Genomic DNA, 25,430 nt, shown 5'->3' on the forward strand with positions numbered 1-25,430 from the left:
ATATTGTTTTAAGTTCAAGGCCATCCTGGGCTACATAGTAGGTTCAAGGCCAACCTGTACTACCCAGCAAGACTCTGTCTCAAAAACAAAACAAAACAAAGCATATATTTCACAGATAGTATATACTTGTTCTTTCTTTCTTTTCTTTTTTGTACCAGGGATCAAACACAGGACCTTGAGCTTGTGAGGCAGGAAGCAGCACCACTGAGCTAAATCCCTGGCCCTTGTTTCTTTCTTTTGTTCATTTGCTCATTCAATTGGAATGCTATTCCACTAACAAATAATGTAATCACTGATGCAATTAATGACATGATAGATACCACTTTTAAAAAGTACTTGCCACCTTTTTCTGTTCCTCTGCTCTTTTCCTGCCTTCTTTTGGAGAAGACACTGTTTAAATCAGTTATCTATTTGATTTTTAAATTATACCTCTTTGCATTATCTTTAGTGGCTGCTCTGCGATGACAATCTACATTCTTAATTTTTCAAAGTCTACCTCGAGCTAATACTACATAATATATACAAGAAATACAACTAAATAGGTTCATTTACTTCATCTACCTTTAAGGCATGATTGTTTTATATATACAAGTACACATTTATAAAGCCTGCAAGACAATGTTATAATTTATATTCTGACCATGTATTCCTTTAAAAATTAAAGGCCAAAACCATCTTTTTTCTTTACCAGATATTTAGCATTCCTGATGCTTTTTGTTTTTATTCTTTCTAAACGTTTAGATTTCTTCCAGGTGTCAATTGTTCAGCTTGAAGAATTCTCTTCAGCACTTACTATCAATGTCATTATTAATACTTAGTTTTCAGAATCATAACTGCTTTATGTCCAGGAGTTTTCTTCACATACTTAGTAACTGTTTATCTTTTTGTATCTGTAACTGTGTTTTTCACAGTTACAAATTTCACAAATTTGGGGAATTTCAGTCATTATTTCTTCAAATTTTCTCTCTTCTCCCCTGCTCCCACTTTCACTCCAACTCTCTCTCCCAAAATTCTAATTTTATATTTATTAGGCCTTTTAATTTCTCCTAGGTCTTTGAGTTTTACATTTTTCACCATTTTTTTTTTCTCTTTTCTCTTCAAATTAGATCATTTCTATTGGTCTAGTTTCACATTCATGGATTATTTCCTGTCTTTTTTTTTTTCTTGCATTTCAGTAATTTTATTGAAAGGTGTATGTCTTAGTACCAAACATAATGGCAGTTGGTTAGATCACCTCTGCCAACTCAAAACTAATGTTTTCAAAATGTTGAACTATATCAGCCTTATGGTAAAACTGAAGTTACCCATAAAACATGGTTTACAAAAAGTTAAAGGTAAAATATACTGTGGGTCTTTAGTTTTTTTTTCAATGTTTATTTATCCATAATGTGATGTCAAAATTGGTTATGTCCATTCTGCATACACTCAGGCTTCAGGCTGCACTGTTTACAACACTAACAATGTATGCACATCTCCTCACATTCGTTGGCTCACATGGAAAATTCCAAACACTGCCTCAGCAATCCCATAATTATGGCAGTGCCTCCTTACTTTTCTTAAGACAGAAAATGGAAATTTGTGAAAGTATATTCTATTTCTTATTTAAAAAAAAAAAACCTGGAAGCAATGGCAGCTTTATAGAAATAGCCCATAGTAAAACTTGGGAGTGCTTTAGCCAGAACTTAGGGTAAAGCAAGTTTTCAGTGATAATTGATTTTGATTTACTATGTAATATAACATATTTTTAATAAAACTAGATAGACTAAGGAAGTAGGTTCTGTATAGGAACTCTTATCACTGATACAAATGTCACCTGCTTTTTAGAAGAAACATTAGATAGCTCAATAAACATGCCAAACTTAGTAGGTCTGTATTTCGGCTTAGTATCATCTCTATTCTTTTCTTAGTCCATGCAGTGATTGTTTAAATTTCATATTTCATCATGTTTAATTTCAGAATTTTTACCTGTTTTTTAAATATATTATTTTTCCCACTTCAGATATTTTATCCATTGAGATAGCATTTTATTTTATATCATTATTCATTGTTTTAAATTTCTGCTACTCCCATATCAGTGTCATTGTAGAAAAGGCTGTCTCTCATTGTCTTTTGAAAATGGGTCACTTTTTCTTGGTTTCATGTCTAGTCATCACCAGTTATATCCTTGATGTTATGGAGAATCTGAATTCTACTGTAAACTTCTGAAGAATATTAATTTTTTAACCATTGACTGTAATTTGGTCAGATTCAAACTACAAACCTGGCTTCTTGGACAGTAGCTGAACTCTCACTTCAGTTATTTTATTCTATAGCTGGGCTCCTTTGAATCTATCCACCATGCATGTGGTTCAGAGTTAAGAGATTTTGGCAGGGTTTGTTCACAGAATGTAGGGTTCTCCCTTTCTGATCAGAGAGACTGGGACTCTCCCTCTCACTTTTCAGTAGCTGTACATGTCCAGAATTCTTACTCCTTCAGACCAAAAGTACAGTAGGTTGGGAGGTTTTCTATAAAAGTTTTACCCTTCTCATTCTGCTGCCAATTATAGACTTCCTTCAAGCTAAAAGCAGGGGGTGGGGGGACAAGTGCCAACTTTCTTCTAGAATCTGTCTGATTTTGTTTACCCTCCAATACCTTTAAGTAGCTGTTTCTTAAATTTTGTCCAAACTTTATAGTGTTGAATGTTTCACAGATAACACTATAGTATGAGCTTCCTTGTCTATACTAGTGATATCTTAATACCTGCATCTAAAATTTCATGTGCTCAAAACTAGGGAAAATGCAGAATGAGAATGCATAATCACATCTTTTTAGGACTGTATATCTTATCTTTAGTCTTTATTAAACATACACCAAAAAACCCCACAATTTAGGATAATTTAGAAAGACCAGCGAAAGTCTGAGACATGCTTGTTTCACAAAACACTATTCAAATTTGAAATAATAAATCTGTCTCAAACTGTATTGCAAAAATACTTCCTAGTAAAAAAAGATGGGTAAATGTCTCAGGAACAATGATTTTAGTTAAGTAATTAGAAGCATTTGCTGTAAGTATCTCACAAAATTTTACTGTGATAAGGACTATAGAAAACATCTAATCCAAGCTACTCATATACTGGTACATATATTAGTAATTTATTGATTCATTAAGTAAACATTTACTGAATATCTATGGATGTGTCAGGCACAGCACCAGTTCTAAGATGCATAATGATGCTTGCCAAGTTTTTTTGAGGCTTCATCTCTAAATCTTATTTGTATTATTAATTTTCACTTTGAATTTTATCTAACTGTCCAAATGATTGCAAATTCTTTATCAATGAACTTCAATTTTTTTAAAATGCTGATTTATTTATATAATATTGAAAAGCAATATAATGAAAAATGTAAGATGCTGTTTTGTGGGCCAAGATTGGGTGCTATGATGGTCTGTGTATTTAACACCATTCTAATATGTACCTTCTTTCAGGAGACAGCTTCTGTGAAAAGCTTAGATTTTTTTCTGGGTAGTATGGGATGGTTCTCTTCTATACTCATTCATCCATGGATGGAATATATTTATAAATGCAAATGGAATTCAGATCATGGTCTGTACTTCTATAATTCAGACCTTGTTGATTTCTAAACATATCAAGAAAAGTGAAGTAGCAATCACTATTATATGTATAGTTGGTTGCTCTTAACTGGCAGCCATAATTTTAATAAATATATAGAATAAGTACTAGTATTCAAAATTCAAGGAAATTATATCTTAAACAGTTAATTTCTCCAGGTTAGGAAATGCAGATATCTTCTATGATATCCCTGAGAAGTTACTGCTTAATAAAGGTTTACAAGTGAATAAATTATGATTCTCATGGCCACAGAGTTAGGAAATATATTAATATTGTATAGGAAAGATGAAACCCAATGATATTTCCAGCATATTATTTTCAGCATCGATTTTTATTTTGACCACATTATTCTATAATAAAGATTTGTGCAATTACTTCTGTTACAGTAATTATTTCTTTTTAAAAAAATCTTGTTACATAATTTGAACTTGGGAAGCAACAAAATGTAGTATAATTTTGTCAATAATGAAGCAAGCTTTCATATTAACAATTAATCAGAACTGAAAGGAGTGTTAATATGTCTGCATCATTTGTCAGCAGTGTGTCTCTATCTTTGGAATAATGTAGCAAGATCAAATCCTTTTAGGCTGAAAGAATGAGAACAATTGCAAAGCAAACAATTCTCAATGCAGATAGGGAATCTGGGCACACCGATAGTGGTTAGTAATGAATGGAAATTTTTGATTTAGGAGAAAAAGAGAACAGAAATTATATAAAAGTTAATTTTCAATTCATGAATTCTAACAAAGGGTAACAAGGGAAAATTAGATGTTTCATTTTAGTATTAAAGAGATTTGAAACTCAATAGTGCTTTCAAATTCAAAATTTACACTGAATATCTTTTCATTCTCTCACATTTTTTTCTTTTCCCTTTTTGTTCTTCCCCTACGTATCACACCTTCCCTACACCTTTAGCTCCTTTCCTCCCATTTCTAAATGTCAGTAATCTTATTAGAATCTTATGCATTGTTGCAGAATATTAAAATATCCAGTATATTTGAAGATTTCCTTTTATATTTTTTGAATAGCTCTTATTGATCTATAGTTATCTTCATTTCCTTTAAGTTTTCTGATAAAAGTACTTTTTCTTTATTAAGAGAAAGTTTATATTGTGATCACTTATATTTACAAAACTTGGCCAACACAATTATGTGGTTAATATGCCATGATTTTTTTTAAAGGCGTATTAGATCTATCAGTCTTCCTCTAGTATGAAATCAAAGAAATCTGTGATCTGTTTCATCAATCAGTAAAGCTCAGTAGCCTTTATTCAGGCTACAACCAAGAGCAAAACCGTGTGACTATACATTTGTCAGAAATCACTGCAGTTCATTCACTCAGCAAGAGACCTATCATCTTTAAAACAAGCCTATTCTCATCACCAAGATCAAATTCAAGGCCCTCACAGCACCTGTTCTGAGGTGCTATGTACTTACAGCTAAAACCTTTGCTCATACATTTACTTTGGGATTGAGCAACTTTAGCTTTAGAGAATGAGAAATAAAAAGTCTCACTAACCTCCTTTTGGTGACCTCATCCTGAGTTGTCCAAACCTGGGGATCCTTTAAACTAGCATAACAAAATATTTTGCTTTTTATCCACAGGAGGAAACCCTCCAACGGGCACGTGAGGAAGAAGAGAAAAGGAAGGAGATCACAAGTCATTTCCAGACTACTCTGACAGATATCCAGGCCCAGATAGAGCAGCAGAGTGAGCGAAATATGAAGCTCTGTCAGGAGAACACAGAACTCGCAGAAAAATTGAAAAGCATCATTGATCAGTATGAGCTCAGAGAGGAGGTGAGAACCACATCAAAGAAGTTCACATTGCTATATATAGATATGGATCTGGGTTGTGAAGTTGGGAAACTCGATTAATAAAAAAGTTATGCACAACCCTTAAACTGATCAATGGTTAGGATTGAATTTCCAAAATAAAGACAGACGGTAGTACAAAATATCCGGCTGGAAGTCCTAAGGGATTTCTTCAAACCTGGTGTCACTGCAAAGTAAAGGCAGTAAGTAGTGGTGTGAACTCAGTTATCCTTGAAAACAATACTTCTCAACCCTTTAAAAAATCTTTTCTATGTTGACAAAAAAATAATCCATTCTCTTTTTTGAAATTACCATGTCATCTAATTAAGGATCTGTAGTCTACATATCCTATAAGCCAAAAGTGTTAATAATAATGTAATAATTATAACGATATCTATTTTATGCTTAGTTTGTATAGGTAGTATGCTAAGTACTATACCTTGTATACAATATACTATTTATTTGTCTCAACTTCCTTATGAACTAGAAAGTGCTGTATTCCCCACATTTTATATATGGAAAGTGGAGGCTCTGAGATTAAATCACTCATAGTCACTTTTGCTGTCAGTAGTTTATATATTTGTCTCAACTTCCTTATGAACTAGAAAGTGCTGTATTCCCCACATTTTATATATGGAAAGTAGAGGCTCTGAGATTAAATCACTCATAGTCACTTTTGCTGTCAGTAGTTTATAACAGACAGACAATAAGGGTATTCTGTTACCTCAAAACTGCATTTTAATGCTTAACATGTTTTAATACCCCCCAGATACTCCTCAGGAGTATGATGTATTTCTTTACCCATCCCACCCAAATCTTACATCTCTGCCTTAAAATGTAAAATAAGTGGCTCTGTTGGGAATAGCATGCTAGGATTTTATCAAGAAAACTGAGCCAGTAGCATATGGTCACAGCAGTTAGATAAATGAAGCAGTTCCTCACAGTAAGCCAAAATGCCATACTACCATTTTATCTTGTTGAAGGATCAGTCGTACTCCAGAATGGAGCTCACACTACAGTACAAGGCAAGAAATGAAAGGAAAATGTCCACACTCTTCAGAGAGATCTCAAGTGGAATAGCCTGATACACACTAGTTATATATTCCAAGGCTTGATTCCCTTGGTATAGCCCAAGGACAGAATTTATGTTTCTTTGTACATGTTTGCCATGTATAATGGCATTAGTACATGTACATAGCACATCTTAACTTTTTAAATTCCCTTTCCCTTCTCTTCCCTCACCCCTCCATCTCTAGTTCCTCTTCCCATTTGCAAGGAGTCTATCTCCTTCTTTCATATTATCTGTCCTTTATTTTGCTCTTTAAATTATTTATACTTTGGGCTTCTCATATAAGAAAAACCATGTGATATTTATTCTTGTGTGTCTGACATATTTCACTTAACATCTATTTTCCTAAAAATGACTCATTTATCCGTGTTTATTGCTGATTAGTACTCCATAGTGTGTAGACCTACCACATTTTCTGTATCTATTCATCTTTTGATGGACATGGAAGCCATTTCCAAGAACTATTTTGAATGATGCTGTTATACACATCAGTATGTACGTGTATCACTGTAATATGATGTCTTTCATTCTTTCCAGAAGATACCTAGAAAGGAAATAGCTGAGTTGAATAGAATTTCTTAGGTTTTATTCAGGGATCTCTATATTTATTTTCACAGTGGCTGTATTACTTTAAATTCCCACCAACAATGTAGAAGGGTTCCTTTTTCCTCCACAGTCCACTAGCATTTTTTTAATATTTGATTTTTTGATAATAGCCATTCTTTCTGGAATAAGATGAAATCTCAGTGTTGTTTTTTGGAAGGTTTTTTTGTTGTTGTTGTTGTTGTTGTTGTTTTTGGTACCAGGGATTGAACTCAAGACCTTATGCTTGCAAGACAGGTGGCGGTACCACTGAGCTAAATCCCCAGCCCCGTGTTGTTTTAATTTGCATTTCTCTCATAGTAACGATATTGGACTTTTTCCATGTATTTGTTGGCTATCTGTACATCTTCAAAGAAGTGTCTATTTACTTAGATTGCCCACATTTTGACTAGGCCTTTTATTTTCTATGGGGGGGTCTGAATTTTTTGAGTTCTTTGTATATTTTAGATATCAGTCCTCTGTCTGAGGAGTAGCTACCACCATTTTTTCCCACTCTGCTGTTTGTCTCTTCATTCTATTAGCTGTTTCCTTTGCTGTGAAGAATCTTTTTAATATAATCCCATGTGCATATTCTTGATGTTATTTTACTGTACAATGACAGTTCTGTTCAAAAAGTCTATATATATGCCTATGTCTTTAAGAGTTTCAAACCAGGTGTGGTGGCACACACCTGTAATCCTAGCACTCAGGAGGCTGAGGCAGGAGTATCACTGTGAGTTTGAGACCAGCCTGAGCTACACAGTGAGTTCCATTCTGATTTTAGTTTAGTACATGGTAAGAGATATGGGTCTAAATTCAACCTTCTGTAAATGTATAACTAGTTTTCCCAGCACCATTCATTGAAGGAGCTATCTTCAGTGTGTTTTGACCCTTTTGCCAAAGATCAGATGACTGAATTGCCTGGGGTTGTTTCTCCATTCTGTTCCATCGATCCAAGTTTCTAGTTTTGTGCCAGTACCGTGGTTGTGTTTAATCTGTAGCTTTGTAATATAACTTGAAAATTTGGGGTTGTAATATCTTCTATTATACTTTTGTTGTCCAAGATTACTTCTACTTAGTCTCTTCTGGTTCCATATGAATTTAAAATTGTTTTTTTCCTGGTTCTGTGAGGAATGCTGTTGGTATTTCAATTGGGATTGCATTAAGTCAATATATCATCTTTGGTAGTTTAGCCATTTTTACAATATTTGTTCTTCCTATCCAGGCATAAAGGCTATCTTTCCATTTTCCAATGTCCTCTTTGATCTCCTTTTTCAGAGCACTGCAGTTTTTGTTGTAGAGATCTACTGTTTCCTTGTTCATTTCCTAAGTAATTTTTCTTAAGGCTATTATGAATGATGTTTTCTCAAGAACAGAACTTCACATGTGCTCTTTCTCAATGACCAAAAAACTCTTCACACTTAGAGTTGGAAGCTTCTCTTCATCTGGCAAGCCCAGAGGTCAAAAGGTGTAGAAGACAGTGCATATCTGCATATCAATTCATCTGTGACCCTTGGTCTTAGAATCTCTACCTATGTTAGCTTTCCATTATTATAATGAACACCTGAGATAATAACCTTAGAGAATAGAGAATAGAGAAAAGGGTTAGTTTGGCTCACAGTTTTAATGGTTTCAGTCCATAGTCAACTGACTCCACTGCTTCTGAACCTGTGGCAAAGCTGCACATCATCACAGTGAGGAACAAGTGGTAGAGCAAAGCTGCTTATTTTGTAGCAGCCAGGAATCAAGGGACAAAAAGTGGAAGGGTGGGGTCTCACTATACCCTTCAAGGGCATGCCCCCAATGAGTAGAAGACCTCCCACTAGGCTCTACCTCTTATATTTTCTACCACCTCCCAATAGCATTAAGCCTCTAACACAAAGGCCTTTGGGTGACATTTCCATTCCAAACTATGGCACCACCAGACCAACAGAGAATTCAGAGGGCTGGTCCTTCCTCCTAGCCCTAAGAGCACATGCTGGCACCCCAAACAAAGCACTCTCACAGTTCTTGAGGCAAGAATGTGGAGGACTTACCATAACAAGCTCTATTAATGCTGTGGTTAAAAGAGGCTTTATATTCACAGAAAGTGCCAAGTACTCAGTGACAGTGATATGGTCCTCGTAGTACAGGTTCACTGTCTATACTATCTAGCATAATAAGTTACATTTCAAATAGCTGCCAAATTTAGAAAAATAAAATTAGGGGTTTAAGGTATTATGCTGAACCCTGGGGTCTCCACCTTTTCCAGCTGTTTATATAGTGCAAAGGGTGGGGGCCTTCACCAATGTATGGCCTTATATACTGCCCTAAGCAATACATGTACATCTGTTCCTCCTCTATTTTTTAAGTCTTAAAACTTAGAGAAGTGTATTCATGTGAATTTTTTTTTATTTTGCTTTTTTTAAGAACCAATACTAAACCATGCACTTTATGTATACTTTATTTTTCCTTAGCATCTGGACAAAATATTTAAACACAGAGAACTGCAGCAGAAGCTGGTGGACGCAAAACTTGAGCAGGCACAAGAAATGATGAAGGAAGCAGAGGAGCAGCACAATCGAGAAAAGGAATATGTATTTATCCTTCTAGTCACTGTGCATATCTAGTCTACCCACGTGGCAGAAACTCGGTTTTGATAATGGTCAAAGAGTATTACATTGATTGAGGAAGAGCCTGAGCTTCTATGGAGAACTATATGAGCCTGCCCAATATGAAGCACTGTTTCTACACTATTTCCCACATAAAATGGTCATTCAACAAATATTTTTCAAATGCCTATTATCTGCTGAGCGCTCTTTTTGGTGCTATATATAGCTGTGAACAAGAGAAAGGAGGGCCATCTCCCACCATGCAGATTATAGAGTTTGACTGGGAAGAGACAGGCAAGAGCAAGCTAACATACAAGGAAGAGTAATTCCGGATAAAAGTAAATGCTATTAGAAAAATAAGGAGGAACTGAGAAGGGACCAAAAAAGGGGGAACCTACTTTAGAATGGGAGATCAGAAGGCCTCCCAGAAGGGCAGATGCTTGAGCCAAGCCCTGTATGATGCAGAGCCGCCATGTGGAGAGGTCATCTTCAGCAACAATGTCTGCAACAATGACAAGGTCCCGATGCTGAGACCAGCCTGGAATGCTCCAGAAATAGGAAAAGGTCAAGGAAGCAAGAGAATGTAGACCAACTGGGAGAAAGGTTCAAAATGATATTGCAGAACTAAGCAGGGATCAAATCGAGTAGTTTTGTACAGCTTGAAAATTAGTTTGGATTTTACTCTAAATGTAATGAGAAAATACTGGGCAGTTTTAGCAAGAAAGTGACATGACCTACTTTTTATCTGTGAAAGATTAACTTAGCTTGGGCCAAGGATTTAGCTCAGTGCCACCATGCCTGCCTTGCAAGCACAAGGTCTTAAGTTTGTATCCCCGGTACCATTAAAAAAAAATAGCTCCCTGGTAGAAATGAATTACACAGGAGCAAGAAAGCAAGAAGAGAGAGGGTTATTACAGCAATCCAGATGAGATATGATGATGACTTCAGTTAGGAAGGAGGCACCGAGGAAGGAGAAACAGAGATGAATAGAAGCTTTTCCAATGCAAAGTGGCAGGCAATGCTGTTGACTTGAAGATGGTGACAAGAAGAAGGGGGTAAGACGAGGATGACTCCTGAGTTTTGGAGAGAAGAAACTGAATGGTGGTGCTTTCTGATCTTAGTGGCCCCAAGCATCTTCCAAAAGCTGTAGGGCCATTCTACAGATGTGAGAAGTAAAGTTTTAAAAGGATATAAAGCTTGTTTAAGGTCATGCATTGATTGCTAAGTGACCAAGATGTGTTTCAAATCCAGGAGCATCTGTCCCCAAAACCCAAGATCTCTATCATAGCACATCATACTCAGAGATATGTTGCAAATGCTTAAAGGGTAGCGTATATCAGTTGTTGGGGAGAGAGATTTAAGACACAATCTGCGAACCAATTATTCAAATTTAGCCATTTGACATTTGAGGACAAGCTTGTCATTTCTCTAAAATACCAGAATAACTCCTATTTGTAAAACAGTAATTTTTAAAATAACTTAAATTTTCAAGAATAGAAATAAAAAGATGAATTTTAAAGAATATAACCACATGGCCATTGGAAAGCTCTTTTTTTTTTTTTTTTTTGGTACCGGGGATTGAACTCAGGTCCTTGCGCTTGCAAGGCAGGCCATCGAACCATTGAGCTAAATCTCCAGCCCAGCTCTTTGTGTGTGTGTGTGTGTGTGTGTGTGTGTGTGTGTGATACTGAGGAATGAACTCAGGACCTTGCACTTGCAAGGCAGGTAGTGGAACCACTGAGCTAAATCCCTGGCCCCGAGAAATATTAATTTATTAAACCCATCTATAATCTAGCTCTCAGAGTAATAAATAAAACATTTATTATTCAAAATTCAAGAAAACAGATATTCAACTGTTTTAATTATCCTTGTAGATAAAATATGCTTCCTGCAGGATAGCTGTATTTGGTTTACTACATGAAAAATCACAGAGGAAGAACTGAGCAAAGATTCATGTGAGGGAGACTAGAGAGATTTGTGGTGACGTAGCCTTAGCAAGAAACTCACACACTGTTCAGTTTTTTTTACCCTAATTTAGCAAAATAGCAGACTTGGGTTAGAGAAGGGTAGCTGCTTAGCTCTTCAAAGGTGGCCATCTGCTTAGGCTGCAGCTCTTGTACTTCATTTTGAAAGTCATGAGATATGAGTCCCAGTGAGGGACAAGCAGAATACCCAGCCATCAACCTTCTGTTAGATCCAGAATCACCCATTACAATAGGCTGCACAACAGCAAAAAAAAAAGCAGGGCCCTGCACACAGCCACCACATTCCTCAGATGGTCAGAGGTGGCACTAGAGGTCTGTTTTGCAGCTACCCCCAGGCCTCTTGTAGGACCAATCAATTGTACTTTACAAGTTGTCTTTAGGTTATAATACAATTTTTAAAAAACTAGAAGTTTTATCGGACACATTATAGGTACGAATTTTATAAAATGAATAAAACTCTGAACTCTAGAAGACCTTAACCCAAAATAGATCACATCAAAGTTGATAAGTACATTAACATAAATTTTAAGTTAAAATAACATTTTTTACTTATGTATGTCAGTTTTATGCTAAAAACCATTTTCAGTTTCACATGTGAGCTCCCAGTTCTGACTATGTCTGACCATATTTTACTATATTTGAAAGGATACTCTGTGGGAGAGAGATAAAGCTTCTTATTTTGTAAACCTCCAGAGAATAAGATTTAGAAAAATAAGTCAAACTTCTGTTTCTCACATTAACCCAAACTATATGTACAGATTTTAATCACACTCTAAATCATACTCTGTGAGAGGGATATGCCCTTTAACATGCTCCCAAGAAAATTCCAATGCACAATAAAAGCTCTGAGTCAGGAACAGAGGACAGAGACAAAGTCAATATTTCTACTGCAATGGCATGCTGTGGTAAAGCGCAGAATCTAAAAGAATAATTCTTGGTTAATGTAAAGGAATACTTCCTGGCAACAGTGTTCAGGTGGGGAGATTCTGGGGATATTCAAGCAGAGGCTGATGATGTCTAGAAAGGATTGCTAGAGAAGCATCCAGAAGTTCGTGGGAGATTGAATTTTGTGGTTCATGCTTGAGTTAGAGGCATTTTTTTTTCATTAAGACCACTAATTTTGATCTAGGCATGTAGGTCAGTGGTACAGCACTTGCCTAGCATGTGTGACGTCTTTGGTTCAATCCAGCACTGCAAACAAAAACCCTAAACAAACCAAAGCACTACTTTTTAATTAAAAATAAAATATTTTAGATTAAATGTTTTCTTAGCTTTCTTAGTTTTTTTAATAAAGTCTACCCCCAAAAATAGTTAAGAGGCTTAATAAGAAAAACAATTGTTTTATACACAAATTGTAGGCAAATGGTAATCTAAAAAACAAATTGACCTTGTTTCCATACATTCTCTCTTCTCACAGTTGCTCAATCAGGCAGCAGAGTGGAAACTTCAGGCTAAAGTGCTGAAGGAACAAGAGACAGTGCTGCAAGCTCAGGTGAAGTTGGGGAGAAGGATGCATGGGGTGTGCTCTTCAGGCTAGTTCCAAGAGGCTAGAATGAATGGTAATCCAAGAGCTTTTCATATGGCACATGACTAGGGGACATGGGGGACAGGGGTGTGGAAATAAAGAAGACCTTCACTTGTGCTATTTTAAGTAAAAATAAAAGCATAGCAATGTATTATATTTAGAAAAAAGATATACTCTATACCAACACCCAATCAAAAGATTTATTGACAAACAATGGCATCAAAATTGTCACAAGAAGTTAATGTTGAGGTTCACAACTATCTGTCCATATTTTCTGTCTCTTTCCTCCCCCTTTATCCTAGTAAGGTAAAAAGAAAATGTAATCCGTTCAGAAGTACCATCTGTAACTGACAATTCTTAAAATATCCTCATAGTTTGATGCTGTTTTATGCAAAATAAAGGCAGCATATAGGTTTTTTGCACTATCAGAGGTTAGCCTTATTAGTAAAGAATGACTATAAGTACCAGGCAAGTCAGGAGCCATTTTCATTTGGTTTCATAGTTTCATTCATGCTTTGATTAGACTACTGGAATTCCTATTTCAGGCTCAAAAATAAAGCCTCCTGACACACCTGTTTCTGGGACAAAGCCAGGCCTATCCATCCTCCCCATTCCCCTTTGGGGCTCTGCCCCTCCTTGAAAACATTCTGCCAGGTTCCAGAACCATCCTGACACAGGCCAGAGGGACTTTATCTCTGCTGCTAGGAGAAATGTCCAAGGGCTAAAGGGAATGTGAGATCACACAGCAGAATCACAGAAGGTGAGGAAATCAGAAGCCTTCCATATTAGGCAACATTAATTTAAGATTTGTAAGTATGTATGTGCTGAGTATAGAATCCTTGGTCATTGTAAAAAACATACTCATTGTATGAATGAATATGTTCAATGAATTTTTTTGTTTGTTTTTTTGAGTCAGGGTCTTACTATGTAGTTGAGACTGACCTGGAACTCACTATGTAGCCCAGGCTGGTCTCGAACTTACAGCAATCCTCCTACCTTAGCTTCCCAAGTTCTGGGATTACAGGCGTGTTCCACCATGCCCAGCTTTCAATAAATATATTTTTATTGTAAAATAAAAAGACAATTTAAAATAACAAGTTATTCCACTGCATAGACAAAAACACAGAAAACATTTTTATATCTAGCCTTCCTAAAGAATACTTTTTCAATGTGCATAAAGAATGCAATGATGAATTGTTTTCTCCACTAAGACCTATTCTCTCAAAATATATAAGAACAGTTTTAAAGACGAATTACCTAGATAGTAAAAAATATAATGCTTCTGAATTTTAATAGAATTAAAGGGCTCCGAGTTACTCAAGATCCACCTCATGGCAGTCACAAAGCCCCTCACATCATGGTGTAGGGATGTGCAAGCAGGTGAAGTTTTCAACTAGGACTTAAGCAGTAGAAAAAGCAGTGTGACCTTACTAAGGGTGAGAGCACTCAGAGAATCAAGCCTGGACTTCTGATCTGTCCTTGCCTCGTTTAAAACATAGAGCTTGAGAGAAACAATGGACAATACTTGAAGTTATACACTGTTCACATCATCTATTATGCACAGTCTCTACTCTTCTATGCTAAATAAAGACAATGAACTTGAGAAGAGTAGATGAATAGTATTGCTTTCTGGGCTAGGCAGTGATTCATTCAGCTAGCGTCAGAATCTAGGCTTTTAATCTGTGAAATAAAAATATAAAGGAGTGATCCAATTTCCCAACTATACCCCCTCAAACTTGAAAAAAACATCTACCAGGGGTTCTAGATTTGCCGCAGTTCCTCACTTATCCTCTGGTCCTGAAACGAATACAGAAACCAGGGTTAGATTCTTGGTCCTTCTACAGAGAAACTATGTGACCCTGTGCAACTCACTGAAACCTCTCTGGATCTAAATTTCCTTGTGTGTAACATGAAGATCACTGTCATAAATCAGTGATGCTAGCAAGAGTCCTCTGACCTCTGTGAGGCCCATATTTTTTTCAGTATTTCCAAAACAGCAGCACTTATGGCTGCAGCTACTCTAAAATGCAGTTGCTTCTGATATCATATTAGCTCTTACTCTTCAACTATGCATGGCAGTTATTGACACATTTAATTTTTAAAAAGACAATGAGTTAGCAGATACAAAATATATGCAGTGTACGATCAAATTACATATGCAAAGCACTTAACTCAGTGCCTGGTCCATAGCATGAATAATTCTACCAATTCTATTGAGCACCTACTAAATGGTTCTAGATGTTAGAGCTACAGTAATCAATAAGAGAGACAAACATCTCTGCCTAATTGAACTAACAATCTAATAACAATACTTCTAATAAAAATGCTAACCATTATTTAGAGCACAAACTAGTATAAGCTAGTGTGCTCTTTCATAGGTGGGGATCCATATAAGGAAATAGGAACAAACAAGGGAATCTTCAGTTACAAAACAGTTGAAGAACTACTGGAAAATATAATCTCAAGAACCTTTTCAGCTCCAGTTTACGAATGTAGAGATTTTCCAGAGCTAAAGAAGTGTGACCCTAGACAGAGTTAACCCCATCTCCTCCTCCAGAGTCCACAGTTTATCACAGGGCAGCCAGATTCACTAGTTGTAAGGACCTTGTTTGTTTTTCTCTTCTGAGCTCCAAGGAACTTTCAAAATTTCAATAATTATTTAGCCATAAAGAAGAAAATAAGGGCCCCAAATCGCTCTGTGTAATAATGTTTAAACAAGTTACCAAGAAGTATTAGCATTCTTATTTTAAACACTTTTGGGAAGTATAGTGGCTCAGTTGTAATCCCAGCTACTCCAGAGGCTAAGGCAAAACAATCACTTGAGCTAAAGCACAAATATTATTTGAAGCCAGCCTGGGCAACATAGAAAGACCCTATCCAAAAAAAAAATAAAAAACAAACAAACAAACAAAAAAATAAAAACAAACTCAAACTTTGAAAAACAAATTACTGCAAATGATGTTGCACACCAGTCAAATACTTCCTTTGGTTTTACACTGTCCTCTAAGGAGAGGGAATGGCAGGAGGCCAAGGCCTTTGTCCCCATTGCTAAGGCCTGAGTAATAGAAATATCAAAGACAAATTACCTAGTTTTCCTAAACTGAAGTCACTTTTCAGTAGTAAGACAACAGCTGGCCAGTTGAAAGCATGTTTCTCACTTAGGGAAGAGATGTCTGGCTTTCAATTATACAAAGCAAAGCAATAGAGTAACTGTCAGAGATGATCAATGGGATACAATTGCCACTACAAATGGAGTGTTCATCAGATCAATAAGGATGAGGACAGCAGTAGATGTGGAAAGCCAGCAATATCTAACAGCAGACTCAAAGTACCACCCAAGGGGAAAGAACAGTGAGCAAATTATTTGAAATGTATAATCATAATCTTTAAAATCAAAAGCCCTCCCCGTAACTTTATAGGATAAGAAGAAAGCCTTGTAATAGGACCCATTACCAAACCAAATCTCACAGGTTTGATAAGACAATTCCTAGACACATTTTTGTTTCCCTACAACTACAAATGTTTTTAATTAAAATTCAGTGCTCAGTTAAAAGAATGTGTGTCTCCCTAGGCCCATTTACAAGTGAAATATTGAGGCAATTACCATTACTTCTAACCATAAAGTAGTTTGCTTCTATTTTTGACTCTGGCAGGAAAAATACTGCATATGACCTCTGGATGTCCTTTTTATGCTTCTCTGAAATCCCAAAGTGAGAGTAGGAATATCACATGTGAAACCAAACATGCATTTTGTCAGAGGTAAAATACTATTGAATAAGTATCCAGTTTAAAAAAAAAAACAGGAAGCGCTGGAGCTGGTTTCCCAAGAAATAATCCACACAGGTTTTGCTACCAATGACAAAGGGGTCAACAGGAAGAAGAGCAGAATATTAAATACTGGTCACCCAGAGGAGCACATGGGGAGTTGTTTAATGGGTATAACATTTCCATTTTGCAAGGTGAATGTTTGCACAACAATGTGAACATACTTAATTCTACTAAACTATATAGTTTAAAATGGTTAGAATGGTAAATTGGATATTCTGTGTTTTTTACCACAATTAAATTTTTTCAAAAGTTTTGAGAAAGCTATACAAAAGCAAAAACACTCTCTAGGAAAAATCCCGGAAAAGGTGATGAAGAATGATGCAATGCTTGGTACTCTGGGTGTGTCTGTCTTCTTCATACCACAGTCCAGCAAGAAGAAAACATGAGAAAGATAAACATCTCCCCAATTAATTCATCAAAAAACATGCTGCCTTTTTCTTAGTACCGTTACTTTCAGACATGATGGAAAAATAGCCTATAGTTACATATGAAAAAGTAAGATAGACATATAGTTAGTACAGACTATCTCATCAGAAAACTTCACTGCCTATGAACTAATGTTGAAGCCGAAGTTCCGGGTGTGGCTGTTTCTGCTAATTCTGTCAAGGTTACATCTGGAGAGAGGATCATCAGCTCACTCTTGCCCTTGCTTGTCTACAGCCTACAACTTCAGCTACAAGAGAAGGCTTGGAGGGACTAGCTCAGGAACCCACAGTTTCTGAGACTCCCAAGTAATTGCTGGAATTACCAATAAATTGGAGAAAATAAGAAAAAGAAGTTAACAGGAAGGGCTTGGCTGAGAACCCAAATGAACAGATTCTATAAAAGAAGATTCCATTACCTGCTAGGGGTAGTATGTCTTACCACAGATGACTGGATAATATGCAATGTATGCAGGTAACCAGACCCACAAAAGCTTACCCTAGGGTAAAGTATCTCAAACTAAGAGGCTGTCACACTGCACTGCACACAATAAGAGTAAATATTATCTTATGTACAACGTGCATCCGTGTGTGTGGTGTGTGTGTATGTGTACAATCCTAGGGTACCTTCCTGGCCATGAAATCCCTGATGCACTTTTACTCAGTCTTGTGTAATCTGTATGCCAGATATCATGAGAAATAAATTTCAGTTCTGTCACATACTCTTAGGGTAATGACCATTCAGAATAATGGTCAGCTGTTGTTGAGAATTTGAAAAATTGGCAACTATGGAAAGGATTTATGTTAAAATGTTGTTTACTTTACTAAAATCTCAAATAGGGCCAGGGATTTAACTCAGTGGTGCAGCCTATCTCGCAAGCTCAAGGTCCTGAGTTCGATCCACAACACAAAAAAAATGCTCAACTATTATGAATTCTTAGGGAATAAATCATTCTAAGTAACCAATTTTCAGGAATCTAGGGATTGTCTGACACACACACACTCAAATCCCATGCTTAAGACTGAGAGCTCTCCAAACTGCTGGCTTTCAGTCTGTGTGCTTTTCTCTCCTTTAGAAGAGTCCCACGGATACCACCAGGTGGTTAGTTGGTACCTTCCTTCTGGCCCACAAACCAGCCCATCCCCATCTACCAAGAGCAGCTGTGAATGCTGCTGGTCTGCCTCCACACACAAGACATTTCTGTGCTTGTGTGAGGACCCAGGAGTGCTCTGGACATTCAAGAGTACTGAATTTGAAAACGGAGGCTTTACTAACTTGAATTATTCATATCAAATCTCTCTTCATTCAGAACATACTATATTAGTATCATTTTTAAAAGGAAGATTTTAGTATTTTGTTAAAAAGTATTAACACACTTTTCTTCCTTTATGCTGCCCCATTCCATTCCAAATGCAAGTCTTGGAATTAAAGATGTGAAGATACAATGACTCGTCTCGGTATCCCTATGATGGGCCACACACTCGGGAATGCTAACCCATACAATTTTTGGTGCAAACTAAAACAAGGCATCCCTCCATCAAGACTCATTACCTCTATTTGGAGAAAATTGGTATAATAAGCTAATTTTGATGAAAAGGCCATTTTTAACTATTGGCTAGAACACTGCACAGTCTTCATAAAGATATAAAACTATGATGTCTAAAACAGAAAAGGCAATTGCTTAAAGTGGTGCACAACCTACACAGTAACAGCAGGCCTTGTCCATCCTTGTCCACTCACATTTCCTTATCACTTTTTTTATGATAGTGGGGATTGAACATAGGGTCTTGCTGGTAAAAATTTTAATATAATGACATGGTAATGACATTCATTATTTCCTTTTTCTTTAAAGAAGCATTCCATTTATGCTAGACTGACCTTGTAGCAAAAGAAAAAAAAAACATAACACATGACTAACACTGTACTGAGAATCCTATAAATCATTTTTCTTCCCACATAATAAGCAATGACACATTGTTTTGTTCTGGAAGTATTCTGAAAAGCAGACCTAAAATAGATGCACTCTTTCTCCTGTTTACAGCTCAATCTCTATGCAGGAAGGTTTGAAGAGTTCCAGAGCACACTGACAAAAAGCAATGAAGTGTTTGCTACTTTCAAACAGGAAATGGATAAAGTGAGTATTATTCATCATCCACAAAATATGACATTTTCTATTTTGACAGGCAATTCTTTTTGTTTATCTTTCCCTTGCTATTTCAGTGCATTTGATAAACCAATGAAATGTTTATAGATAGGAATGAGGTTTGGGCTGTATTTTTTTTATTGGTAAATATCTGTTGAATTAATCTTAGCAAGAATCCAAAAAAGGCTAGGATACATTTTTCACTCTGAGATTGAATACTTCCTATTCTTCTCCATGGCTAGCTTTAAAAAAAAAAAAAAAAGACATTTGAATCTACCAAAGTAAAAAAAAATCCTAATCTTCCGAAGGTTACAAAAATTTTTCATACAAATATGTAAAAGTAAAATGTTAGATCAGAAAATACCATTTGATAGGATCATTTTGTTTTGTTTTGTTTTGTGACAGGGGCTTGCCATGTAATTTAGGCTCGTCTTGAACTGTGTAGCCCAGGTTGGCCTAGAACTCATAGTGATTCTCATGCCTCTGCCTCCTGAGTGCTGGGATTATAGGCATGCACTGCCACAACAAGCCTGATATGATCCTTCATAAAAAGGAAGACATGTAACATGATAGATGAATGACAAGTCCTAAATTAGAAGATGAAAACTGGAATTCAAATTTGAATGTGTTCTTACTCAACAAGTCATGCTGGACAATTCACTTACCTCCCTTGAATTTTATTTTTTTCTCTATAAATTGAGACATTATCTTCCTTATCTATCTCACAAGACTGTGAAGTTCAAATAAGGTAATTCATTTTAACTGATGTTTAAATTTTTTAAAAGTCTTCTACAACTAAGATACTAATATTGGTATAATGTTTTTTATTTTAATGTTATACAAGTAAATAATAAAAAAATAAAAAGCACTTTTTACTTATATAAAAAAATCAAAATTTTATAAAAAAAATAGAAAATAACAATAGTTAATACATTGTGAATCATAAACATCAAAGAATGGCCAAAGTGTTACTCAGAGTATAAGTCATAGACAAAAAAAGACTCTTTCTTACAAAGAAGAAATAAAGATCTAGGAGCACAAAACTTACAATCCGATCAAAAACGGGCAACCAAAGCATTTTTGCTATACAAAATGAGCACCAGAACTCTCTGAATAAGCACTGACATTAAGCACTTTTAAGTACAGAAAGGATCTTTTTAAAAATATCTCCATGAAATAATATGCCAAATTTCACAATTAAGTAAACAAATTTAAGAGGTTTATACTTGTTAAAAGTTAGGTTTTTTATTTCATGGTGGATCTATCCATTAAATTTTTTAACATTCTAGGCTGACTGGAATAAATATTTTAAGAGGAGACAATGTTTTCATTTCAAAATTACATATTTTAAAATTGGAATAAATATTAAATCAAGAGTTTTTAATCTGAAGTCCATTTAGGAATTTCAGTAGTTTACCTGAAAAAAAAAAAAGCCTGATGTGTATATTTGCATTTCTCTGAAGTATGGTCCCATTTATTTCATCAAATTCTTAAAGGAGTTAATGACCTTAAAAGTTTATAAACTACTAACAGTTTATATGTGATCAAAATTAAAAAAAAAAAAAATTCAAGGCTCACCTACGTTTCTTAGAGCCAGAGCTGACAATCTGGGCCCAGCCTTCATTCTCTAAGAATATCTAGTTTTGGGCCAGGGATTTAGCTGAGTGGTTCCACCAATTGCCTTGCAAACGCAAGGTCCTGAGTTCAGTTCCCGGTACTAAAAAAAAACAAAAACCCAGTTTTGGACAGGCTGGGCCCAAGGAGTAAATGCCTAGTTATACATATGAGGAAACCATGCCTGCTTATAAATCTTTTTTTTTTTCTTTTTTGGTACTGGGGATCGAACTCAGGACCTTGTGCTTAAGAGGCGGGTAGCAGAACCACTGAGCTAAATCCCCAGCCCCTGCTTATAAATCTTGCACAGGTACTTCACTTGATTCAAGTACAGAGGAGATCCTACAATAAGGAGGCACGAATAGACTCAAGCTCCAAAAACCTAGATTACACGTTACTCATTTCTGTATCCCCCACAACCATCTCAGCCTGAACACCAGCCTATGCCCTGCATATACTGCATGAAATGAAATGATGCAGTTTCACCTTCACTCTTCATTAGCTCACCTGAATATCACTCCATTCTTTGAGTTCCAGTTTCTTCATTATAAAGTAGGGGGGTGAAAATAAAATTTTCTTATGAGAACGTTTCAAAGTTTAAATGAACAAAGTGCATAATCACATTTTTTAAAGTCTCCATCAGCATGCAAACAGAGATGGAGAAAAGGGAAAGCTGCATCTGTGTGACTACTTCTCAAATGTGCTGATATTACCAATATTTTAATGGCTAAAAGCCATAGTACCTTTCTCACTTCTATTCAGTAAAGCGAATGACCCAACTGCAAGCTTGGGCTGGGGATTTAGCTCAGTGGTTCCGCAGCCTGCCTCGCAAGCACAAGGACCCGAGTTTGATCCCCGGTACCAAAAAATAAATAAATAAATAAACAAATTGCGAGCTTACTCATGGGTCTCAGTAAAAATATTTTTATTTTAAACCAGAGAAAAAGCATAAACAAACAGTGCATCTTTAAGTAGCTTCCTTTCTCCTGAATAGGCCCTGGTGCAAATAAGTTTGTTCACCACTGACCTAGAAGAGTCAGAAATAAATCATGACTCTGCCCCAATTGCATTCTTGACACTGACCATTTGTTTGCTTTAGCCAGCTGGTAACAAAAGGACTGCCCTTGATGTCACATATGGAACTAATAGCTTCCTTGAAACATTAACTCTTCAGGATTAAAACTAAAACAGTCTAATTTCTGTAGACAACTAAGAAAATGAAGAAGCTAGAAAAGGACACAGCCACATGGAAAGCCCGGTTTGAAAACTGTAACAAAGCTTTACTGGACATGATTGAAGAGGTAAGAAAGTTTTTCTCTTAGTATTTACCAGCCCCATTTAGTTACGCTGTTCAATCTGAGAGTGTAATTATAACCCAACAGTACCAGTGATTATATTTGAAAAAGAGCTAAATGTTGGGGGATATGCCATGTTAAACTGTGATAAAAATAAGAGCAAAGGCCATTCTGAATCCCATCCTCACTCACAAAAAGCTTTGTGACCCTAAGTCACACACGTATTGATTCAAAAGCTGTCCTCAGAGCAGCATCATGCCTGCTGGATTGTGGATTACTTAAAAGTAGAATAAATGTCTTGGTTGGCCTTGAATTTCCCTTACCTCGCACCTAATATGAACAAATTAACTGATTTGCATATACTAAGAAAAAGTACCAGCTCAAGCACTAAGGGTATATGCCATTTTATAGATAGATGTGAAAAAGAATTTTTAAATTCCTCCAACAAGCATTTAAATAGTGCTGTTATGCCAGGTCTGAGTGGGCTCTGCAATTCTAGAGACAAAGATACAAGATCCCTGACCTGAAAGGCGGGGCTGATAGATGAAGGTCCATTCATGAAAATAAGCTCAAAGGGTACACAATAATTCAAAGATGGGGGTAAAGAGTGAGACAATTAGAAACATGTTCACGCATAAACACATCATCATTTCTAGAGAAAAGAATAGTTTAACCAGCATAATGAATTAGTGTGTGGTGAGTTCCTATGGTTATAATTACTGATCTAACAACTCATCCCAAATTGCAACCAATTCCAAAGATATATTCTTACTATTCATCCACATAAATGAAATTGGGCTGGAATTAGCATGTAGTAGTTTACCTATAGAACAGATATGGCTCTACTGAGGACAAGGCAGTCTGCTACAAACTTTAGCTTCTATCATCTAAATCTTAGAATTAGACAATGTATCTACTTTAAGATTTGAGGGGCTCTGGACTAATGCAGAAAGAAGCTGTGCCATCTTTCTAAAGAATGGGTTATGGTGATTAAAATTCTACCATATTCTAGCACACAAACCAAAAAAGTTTTTTAAATTACATCCCTGAGGGCGGGGGATTCAGCTCTGTGGTGTTGCCCCCTGCCTCGCAAGTGCAAGGACCCGAGTTCGAAGCCCAGGACAAAACAAAACAACAACAACAAAAAAAATGACAAAGTATCTGTTCAGCCAGCAATCTGTGGTCAGGCCTCAGAGCCTGATAAACTTCTGTGACAAATATTTTTGTCTCCAGAAAGTATCCTGGAAATTTTGGTTTTCATGTTGTTGTGTGTGTGTGTGTGTGTGTGTTTGAATCACAGAAAGCACTGAGAGCTAAGGAATATGAGTGCTTCGTGATGAAAATCGGGAGGCTGGAGAACCTCTGTCGCGCTTTACAAGAAGAGAGAAATGAACTCTATAAAAAAATCAGAGAAGCAAAAATGCCTGACAAGGATGAACAAAGTCAGCATACCTCCGATGAAGAGCCAGAGGCAGATAGCTCTGTGAGTAGAGAGATGGATGCAGAGGAGGTCAACAGTGTTCAAAACGCCGTGAACAGTCTGGCTACCGCCTTCATGATAATTCATCATCCAGAGTCAACTCTCGACCCAAGCTTAGTCCATCTGGAACTGAGTGGCCCTCAGGGTAGCGAGCCCTCTCCCGTCAAAGAGCCGGAACAAGCCCCTCTGCCTGTTTCCCGGGCTCCCGAAAGTCCTCTGCTTCCCTTGGTTCCTGAGGCTGAGGCCGAAGGAGGCAACACGGCTCAACCTGCCCCTATAGCCAGCCATACGCCCGCCAAATTGGCAGGAGAGCCCATAGGCCAAGGTCTTGCTACGGAGATTCAGGCTGACCAGCAGTCCCGGAAGCCAGAGGCAGAAGTTTCCGGTCTGGCCCCCTGGTCCGCTACCGAAGCCTCCCTACCCAACCTTGAAGCCAGTGGTTCCGCTTATCCAGAAAATACCAGTCAGGGTCCCCAACCCGGGATGGTAGCGACAAAATGTCCTGCTCATGAAACTTCAGAGCAGTCCCTGCAGGCTTTGGCTAAGGCCTCCTTACCGGAGATGGGGGCAAATTGTCCCACGCAGGCAGAAGTTTCAGGCCTGGCCTCCACCCAAACTCCCCTACCTGGGGTTAAAGCAAATGGTCCTGTCCCACCACCCTCAGCAAAGGAGAATGTTCCAGGTGAGGTGCCTGGGAGTAAGCCCAGGAAGCAGCCCCCACCAGCAGCCTCAGAGGAGCTACCTCCAGAGGCCTCAGGTAGGCCCCAGTTCCCCAAACTGGCTGACACCAGTCTGGAAGGAGTAGACTAAGCCTCACGGTGCCTTCAGAGGCTTTCTTCCTGACTTTACTTCTTGGTCGTTGCAGACTGTCTCTGAAAGAAGCATTAAGGCCTAGGGACGTCAAATGGAAGAGAGTTAGGATTATGACATCTTTGAATTTATGCAGAATACATTTAGTCTTTGCTCTTTGTTCTCAATTTAGAACGGATAAGGAGCTTTTCTAATTTAATACTAATAGTGTAATTTTCCCAAATGTCAACTAAACATCCTAATAGCAAAGCTTTCCATTAAGATGGTACTCAAATTTTTAACAGTAAAATTTGATGTTTGAATGACTTCTACACAACATAAATACCAACAATGAAATGTTATATTGATTTCTACAAATAGTTTAATAAGTTCCATATTACTGATGGGTGCCCAAATTCCATTTAAATAGTATATATACATAATATGTGCATGTGTTTATGTATGTGAATATATACACATGGAAGTGTGAATATATCCATATGTGTGTACATGTATGCATATATAAATGTATATATTACACATACATTTCTCTCATCCCTTATGGATTTTTCTCTATGCAAACTATTTAGATGCTAATAAAAAATAATGTTTTTATTTATCAGATGAAATACAGTAAACTAATGCTGTATGAATCAGAAGTAGGTTCAAAGCAGAAATAT

The 25,430-nt window shown here is 36.7% G+C and overlaps 1 protein-coding gene across 2 annotated transcripts in view; it reads left to right on the forward strand.

Annotated features, from left to right (window-relative positions):
- The window catches only part of Txlnb (taxilin beta), a 39,546-nt gene extending 14,512 nt beyond the window's left edge, over positions 1-25,034 (forward strand). The window contains exons 5-10 of one of the 2 annotated variants that reach the window (XM_010626600.3): positions 5,217-5,411; positions 9,534-9,653; positions 13,071-13,145; positions 19,471-19,563; positions 22,392-22,487; positions 23,782-25,034. In XM_010626600.3, coding sequence (XP_010624902.1) covers positions 5,217-5,411; positions 9,534-9,653; positions 13,071-13,145; positions 19,471-19,563; positions 22,392-22,487; positions 23,782-24,771 — 1,569 coding nt within the window. In that variant the 3' untranslated portion in view covers positions 24,772-25,034. Of the gene's footprint in view, positions 1-5,216; positions 5,412-9,533; positions 9,669-13,070; positions 13,146-19,470; positions 19,564-22,391; positions 22,488-23,781 lie in introns of both variants that reach the window. The other variant, XM_033763262.1, reaches the window with a different exon arrangement.
- Positions 25,035-25,430: the final 396 nt, after the last annotated feature.

Source organism: Fukomys damarensis, unplaced genomic scaffold, assembly GCF_012274545.1.
Source record: "Fukomys damarensis isolate Sample0158 unplaced genomic scaffold, DMR_v1.0_HiC HiC_scaffold_14, whole genome shotgun sequence".
Classification (NCBI taxonomy): domain Eukaryota; kingdom Metazoa; phylum Chordata; class Mammalia; order Rodentia; family Bathyergidae; genus Fukomys; species Fukomys damarensis.